Source organism: Notothenia coriiceps, unplaced genomic scaffold (assembly GCF_000735185.1).
Source record: "Notothenia coriiceps isolate Sejong01 unplaced genomic scaffold, NC01 NC01_scaffold00026619, whole genome shotgun sequence".
Lineage (NCBI taxonomy): Eukaryota > Metazoa > Chordata > Actinopteri > Perciformes > Nototheniidae > Notothenia > Notothenia coriiceps.
This window is the reverse complement of record NW_011359320.1, coordinates 1-7,304: the sequence shown is the minus strand read 5'-3', so window position 1 is coordinate 7,304 and position 7,304 is coordinate 1. Positions and strand designations below refer to the sequence as shown.

The 7,304-nt window shown below is 36.8% G+C and overlaps 1 protein-coding gene across 1 annotated transcript; it reads left to right on the top strand.

The window, feature by feature from the left end:
- The first annotated feature begins 823 nt into the window (after positions 1-823).
- LOC104957296 (coiled-coil domain-containing protein lobo homolog) lies at positions 824-4,641 on the top strand. The gene is made up of 5 exons (XM_010784917.1): positions 824-885; positions 2,226-2,244; positions 3,064-3,258; positions 3,970-4,109; positions 4,325-4,641. Exons 1-5 carry the CDS (start codon positions 824-826, stop codon positions 4,410-4,412), a joined length of 504 nt encoding a protein of 167 aa, XP_010783219.1. The 3' UTR covers positions 4,413-4,641.
- The last annotated feature ends 2,663 nt before the right edge of the window (positions 4,642-7,304 follow it).

Genomic DNA, 7,304 nt, shown 5'->3' with positions numbered 1-7,304 from the left:
GTTCAATTCACAAAATCTGTGAAGTTATTGGATGGACGGCTGGTTGGACGTCCATCATGGCCTCTTGGAGCTCCTTCAGCAGGCCTTTCACTGACCAATCAGACGACAGAGACACACCCTGGACTAAATAACTTAATCCCTTTAGTTACTTCTCAGATGTGGATGAATGATGTGAAATATAATCAAGTGTTAAATCAGACTTTAGTTCCACCTGGAGTAAATTCACAAGCTACCCTGCAGTATACAAAGTCATTCAAACTAGCTGCACCTTTACCAGCTTTGAGAACACTTTCATGATCAATCATTATAAAACATATCATATATTATTCTGAAATGGACCAATCTGCACAATGACTACTTTTACTGTCGCTACTTTAACTATATTTTGATGATAATACTTTCCTACTTTTACTTGAGTAACATTTTGAGTGCAGGACTTTTACTGTAACAGAGTATTCCTACACTCTGGTACTTCTACTTTTACTCAAGTACAATATCTGAGTACTTCTACTTTTACTCAAGTACAAGATCTGAGTACTTCTGCTTTTACTAAGCACAAGATCTGAGTACTTCTACTTTTATTCAAGTACAAGATCTGAGTCCTTCTACTTTTACTCAAGTACAAGACCTGAGTTCTTCTACTTTTAAAACATCAGCTCAACAACTTGATTGTTTTCAGGTCCAATAGTGGCATCTCGTGGATATTAGAGGACGCTACAAGCATTCAGAGTTAATGTGCATACCGGATGTGGTTATGCATCAAAAGTGAAAGTAATGCAAACCAGCGAGGATTCCGACATTTGAGCACGATACCGTTGGATTCATGAAAAACTTCGACATCTTACCTCAGAGAGAAATCACTGAAGCTCTCACTGTGCCACACAGGTAAGTTTAATAAAGAAAAACAGGACTAACAGCGTTTTTATCATTTATATGACCAGAGCATAAAGGCCTACTCTTGTGTTCCCGATATCATCGCACAAGGAATCATTCATTTAAAGACAAAACCTGTGGATGATAATTATGTTTTCAACTTGTATTACTTTAGTTATTAGCTCTTCACCCTGTTTTAAGATGTCAGGGTGTTTTAGTCAATTTATTTCCCAACTTTGCTCAAAGTTGATCAGACACATAGATATTATATATCTCAGGTCAGAGCAGATCATTAAACCAGGTCAAACTTGTGAAAATGGCACATAACGTTTGATTTGTGAAGAAAATGCTATGATAAAATGTGATAAATTGGCTTTTTTGTTTAATGGCTTTTATTTTGGTTACGTCCCGTAAGACCGGTTTTATTTTTGAAAGGAACAGCCGGATGTGACAGTAACGGAAACAATAACCAAAACGTTAACGGACGGAACTCTAGAGTTAAATTATTCAGTTTAATGGGAGGTTAATGATGTCTTATTGTTTTACCTGCGTCGAAAAAGAACCAAAGAAGGTGTATGTCACTCATTAATTTGTAAGTATTTTCAGAATGTTATATTTTTGTTGTGATAAGTTAGCTAACTGTGTAGCTTTAGGCCAATAGCATAAAGTTAACGGTTCTAATGACGTCACTGATGGATTTACAAACTGCCAAGTTTACAGTTACCTATTTATTTAAAAAGGAAATTATACTACTTATTTACTCATATTTTTAAATGTGTACCTTGTATTTGAGGTTTACGGATAACAACGTTAAAGTAAATATACAAGTTTGTACTTGTAACAGACAGCTAACGGTTGTCCTTAACAGTTAGAACCCTCTTGATGCTCGCGCAATTTAGCTTATAAACATAGCTTTTTCGTTAGCAAGCATCTACACCCAATTTAAATTTTAGCATAAAAAATAACCATAAAAGCTAATAAATGTAGGCTAATGAAATATATGACAACAAAAATACAATATGTAACGTAAGTATTTTCAGAATATGTTTGTGTTTTTTATTTAATCAGTTAGCAAACGGTGTAGCTTTAAGCAATATAGCATAAAGTTAACGGTTGTCACTCCTGGATTTACAAACTGCAAAGCTAAAAGTTACCTGTTTATTTAAAGAGGAAATTATACTACTTATTAACTCATATTTGTAAATGTGTACCTTGTATTTTAGGTTTAAGGGTAATACACGTTAAAGTAAATATACTAGTTTGTACTTGTAACAGACAGCTAACGGCTATTTTTTTTTTTTAATGAAATGGCTATTAACTCGTTGTCGTAAATGTGTTCCTTTTTATTTTAGGTTTAAGGATAATAAACATGTAGGTAAATATTAACTATACTAGTTTTTACTTGTAACAGACAGCTAACGGTTTTCCTTAACAGTTAAACCCCCCGCAATTTAGCTGAGCAACATAGCTTTTGATTGGCAAGCATTTTTAATAATAATTGTTTCATAATTACACAATGAGGTTCTAACAAAAATGATTGGTCGTGCTTTTTACAGTACTACGGCTTCCACAGATGAAATTTCTTTATGGATTTTTTGTCAAAGCACTTCAGATATTCATTGCTATCGGGATGTTAAGAGCATTCCATGGAATATAACAAAAAGTGTATCTCGAGCCGGTTTCTCCATCTTACTCACCTTTAAGTACCGTTTTCAGGACTTTTACTTGTTACACTGTGGTACAAATATGTGAGTGCTACCTAACTACCTCATCTAAGCTATATACCATACCTAATTATAATAAAGTAGGTATAGATTTATACAGTAAATGTATTACTTTATTTTTATATATCAGCACTTAAAAAATAAATTGCACATGAATTTACAGAAAATAAACAAACAGTTAATATATTTGGACACGTTACCAATAGAAAAAAAGAAAATAGTCAAAAGAAAATTCGCACAAATAAGAACATAAAGTGGTAGAAAGACAATAAAACCATCGGGAGCTGCAACAACATGCTGCCATAGCACTGTGAAAAAGAACACTTGATATGTAAAACACACTTTAAACCCACTTTAACATTTTATTTGGGTTTAAACAGACAGAAAACAGCATTCAATACATCAAACAGATCTTCAGAAATGTTTGTGTCGGTGACGTCTTGGGTTGTTTTCTCCGCCGTTGCAGGAGCGTCTGGATGCGGAGGAGAGGCGGTGGATTCAGGAGAAGGAGAAGGACGTCCTGGCTCCTCTCCTCCTCCGGCTGAACGACACGGAGACTCTGAGCGCAGGAGACGCCAAGCAGATCCACCAAGACTGTTTGTCCGGGTTCAAACAGAGACTGGTGGAGCAAGCCAACCTCATTCAGGAACGCTATGAGAAGGTTAGGGCTTTAGTCGTATATTAAATCCTCTTTTCACTGCAGGAACTATTAGGTCTGACATTTCTAAAAGCCACTAGACATACAGTATGTCAGATATTTTGTGCACTTGCACAAAGATTCCAAGAAAGTCCAAACATGTTGTTCCTTGTATTTGAGGTAACAGTGTGTTCACTCCTGATAGCGGCTCTACTTTTGGGATCCTGATGGGGGAAGATTATTAAAAAAGACCTGTTCTGCTCATTTTCAGGTTCATATTTGTATGTAGTGTCTCTACTGGGACATGTCTCCATTCTTTAATGCTCAAAAATGTCTTTATTTTCCTCATTTCACCCTCTGTCTGAAACCAGAGCCCAGTCTGCTCTGATTGGTTAGCTGGCCGGCTCTGTTGTGATTGATCAACCACTTAGAGATGCCCCGCCCCTTAGCCTATCACGCACAATGTGTTGGAGCGCTACCCAATAGAAGCACGTCACTTTGTCACGGGAGTAACAGAGGACTTCAAAGGAGGCGTTTCAGGCAGGGGGGGGGAGGGAGAGAAACTGGGGGAGGGGACACAGGGATTTCAGCCTTTTCAGACCATTCACAAAAACCTATACAACACACTACAGGGAAGGGAAACCCCCCCAAAACACAATCAATCCAATGCAGGACACAGAAACCGTTAAGATTTCAATGTTTCTTTATTACGTGTTCTCAAACATCTGTGTTTAGGAGACCCAGGAGCTGCAGAGGAAGCAGCGCTCGTTCCAGAAGAACCAGCTCCACATGACGAAGGGCCAGGAGAAGGATTACCAGACCTACTGTACCGAGAAAATACTACGAATAAACGTCGCCAAGAAACGCCTGAAAATGTACTTGTACACACACACACACACACACACACACACACACACACACACACACACACACACACACACACACACACACACACACACTGAAACTCAGATAACTTGGTTGTCAGGTTCCCATCTGACAGCAACTGTTTCCTATTCCTATTACATCATTTTTCGGCTAGCTGCTACTACAGTGTTTGACTTATTATGTGTGTATTATGTGTTTCTTTCAGGCACAAGGAAGCAGCTCCTCACAAGTACAAAGCTCTGGATCAGAGGCTGAAGCGAGACCCTCGACTGGCGCCTCACCTGCTTTACTGAGCCAGGCGTCTTTTAAAGTACTATATGAACAAACTTTCCATACAGAAAAGAGTTTAGAAATCCTCCTTCACACATGCCTTTTTTGACTTATTTTTCCTGTGTTGTTAATCTTTACAAACTGCTTACAAATGTTGTGAAAATGAACCTGCATAACATGTTATCTTTGTTATCTTAACATAAAGGGGATCCATCTACTTTTCAGAAAATAAAGTTCAGGAACAGAAAAGAACTCCAGCTGTGCTTTGTTACTAAATATATATGTTTACGGTTTGTACCCACGTTACAGTCAGGGCGAATCAGAACCTGGTTTATTGCCCAGTAGGTTTTCACATGACTTTACCTCTTACAGTACATCACAATAAACATAGGAAGAGAAAATAAAACATTTAAGAAAATAAATAATAATAAAACATTTAAGAAAATAAAACATTTAAGTTAGTATTGCAACATTCAATTAACAAAAATAACATTTATTTAGATATGATTTGGGTATTAGTTAGAATCTTTGACCCTTCATACCAGACAATCCATTGTTATGAGTTTCATTGATACTTTGTGACCACATTGACATAGTCAAATGCAGCAGGATCATAAATTGCAGTCTAATTTAATTGCAGACGCATAATATTTTATCAGAAAAATGCATTCATATATATTTTATTTCCTCATTCAATACAATTCAGTAAAAACAATATGTAAATGAATAATCATTCAAAATGAAACGCTTAAAAATAAGCGTACCGCATTTCCCTAAATGAAATGACTACCATTGATTCTTTAACAGGCCTCCTTGTTTATTTATCTTTAAATAAATAAAAATAATGGACAAATACAATATTTGAAATGGTAAAAAAGAATATAAATAATCATTCGAAAATAAAAATTAATTATCAGAACCAGCATAACAGCATAACCTTTTAAAATTCAACAGAAACATGTGCTTGTATTGTGTTTGTATGCTTGAAACAGTGCAGACTGTCTTCTGGACATGTCTGGACATGGTGGAGTTTTTTGTCTCCCCTTAAAATCCTTTACTGAAAGTCTCCATTCGCGCATGCGCCGTGCGGTCATCACAGTGTGATGAAGAGAGTGCAGTGCACAAGTAGCGCTAGAGGTAAACAAGCTTTGTGTTTCCTATTTACATATTATAGTGATAATAATGACATGTGAACAGCGGGGACAGTTTATTAAAGGTGTCAGCTCCAATGACAGCTCGTTGGAGGACTCAGACCTCGCTGCTGTCACTGACATGTAACACTGAGCTACTTAACCTCAGCAGAGGCTAACGGTTAGCTGTTAGCTGATCTATTCAGAGTCAATGGAGAGGAGAACTGCTCTGTTTAACTGGGAAAGATTAATGAACAATGTCAAACATATCGTGGTCTCCTTTCCGATGCAGGCTTAGTTAGCAAACGTGATATTTTGAAGCTATTTTGCGTATCGTATTGTGTGTTTTTTAGCTGCTCTTCGTGGAGCTAACACAGCTTAGCATTAGCATGTTAGCTACTGTCAAATATCTGAGTGAGGGGCGGATTTGTTTCTCTTTTTTCTGACTGACAGCGCGGACGACCAATAGGAATTCAGAATAGGCGTCCTCGGTGGCCTGTGAGCCAATCAGGTCTCTTCATAGAGAAAGCTAACAGAAAAAAAGAGAAATGTCAAAAATACAATATTTTCTTTCATTCATTACTTGCTGCATGACTTTTGACTTTTTTATTTGCATATCTTATCTTTATCGTTATCGGTTTACTTGTATGGCAATCAATGATAAACTTAACCAAAAAGTTTAGCTTCAACCGTTTTGTGTTACGTTGTGTCATGACGCAAGCGTCGTATAGTCGACGTAGCCTTTAAAATACTGAACCGATTTTATTGTTCTCATTTGTATTTAATATAAGTTTTACAAGTCCAAGCGCTGTTGTTTGTGTTTCTATCCCAAATGTTTGAATGAAAGTCAGGGGGAACCAATAAGTGGAGACAGTGGTGTTTTTTTACCACCATAGACTGTATAGGTTTTAATAAGTGACAGCCATTTTTGTGCACATGAAGTTTAAAGATGCATCATTATTGCCAAACGTATAATGAGATTAAAATTGAATGTGAATGAAAATCTGGGTCAATCAAAATTAAGATAATTTAAATGTTATTATCTCAAAACATAGGCAAAGTTTCAATTAATTTAACTGCATGTGGAAGTTCTCCAAAAATGCACACTTGGTCCCTTGTGAACTTAAACAATGGTTGATTTGCACAGGCTTTGACACTTTCAGACTATGTTGAAATGTGATGAAGTCAGCGTGACAAATGCTACTTTCTATTCTGCACATGAGGGTATTTAAAGCAACTAAAAAAACATTGCAAAGTAAACATGTTCTCTGCTCTGCTGACATAGCTTAGTGTGTTCTTTGACAGCTTCATGTTGATGACAAAGGTCTTACCGAAATGCACAATGAGCATTAGCACGACTGTTCATGCTAATCCTTTACACAAAGCCAGACACACAAGCTTTAAAACATCAGGCTCAAACAAACAGACAAAGCTTGAAATATGACTCTCCAATAACTGTAGAACAAATTCTATAGTGTATTTATATTTTGGGAAATTACTTTGAAATGTTACTGCAATAAAGCAGAAAGTGTACATCTTAAATGATTGATTATTGATCTATTTAAAATAGTATTTCTTTCTGTTTCTAACAGATGAAGACTCCCCCGGACAGGTCGGGAATCACCTTTGAGGTCGGAGCTCAGCTAGAAGCTCGGGACCGCCACAAGAAATGGTGAGGAACCTATACTCACACACACACACACACACACACACACACACACACACACACACACACAAATAAAAGACGCCATTACTAGTTATACAGACAGTTTTTTGTACTTCAAA

Bases quoted from the DNA above. Each gene is read 5' to 3' on its own strand.
- LOC104957296 (XM_010784917.1), top strand. From the start codon at position 824: ATGAAAAACTTCGACATCTTACCTCAGAGAGAAATCACTGAAGCTCTC. The intron at 3,259-3,969 runs GTTAGGGCTTTA...ATCTGTGTTTAG, and splicing joins TTCAGGAACGCTATGAGAAG to GAGACCCAGGAGCTGCAGAG. The intron at 4,110-4,324 runs GTACTTGTACAC...TGTTTCTTTCAG, and splicing joins GCCAAGAAACGCCTGAAAAT to GCACAAGGAAGCAGCTCCTC.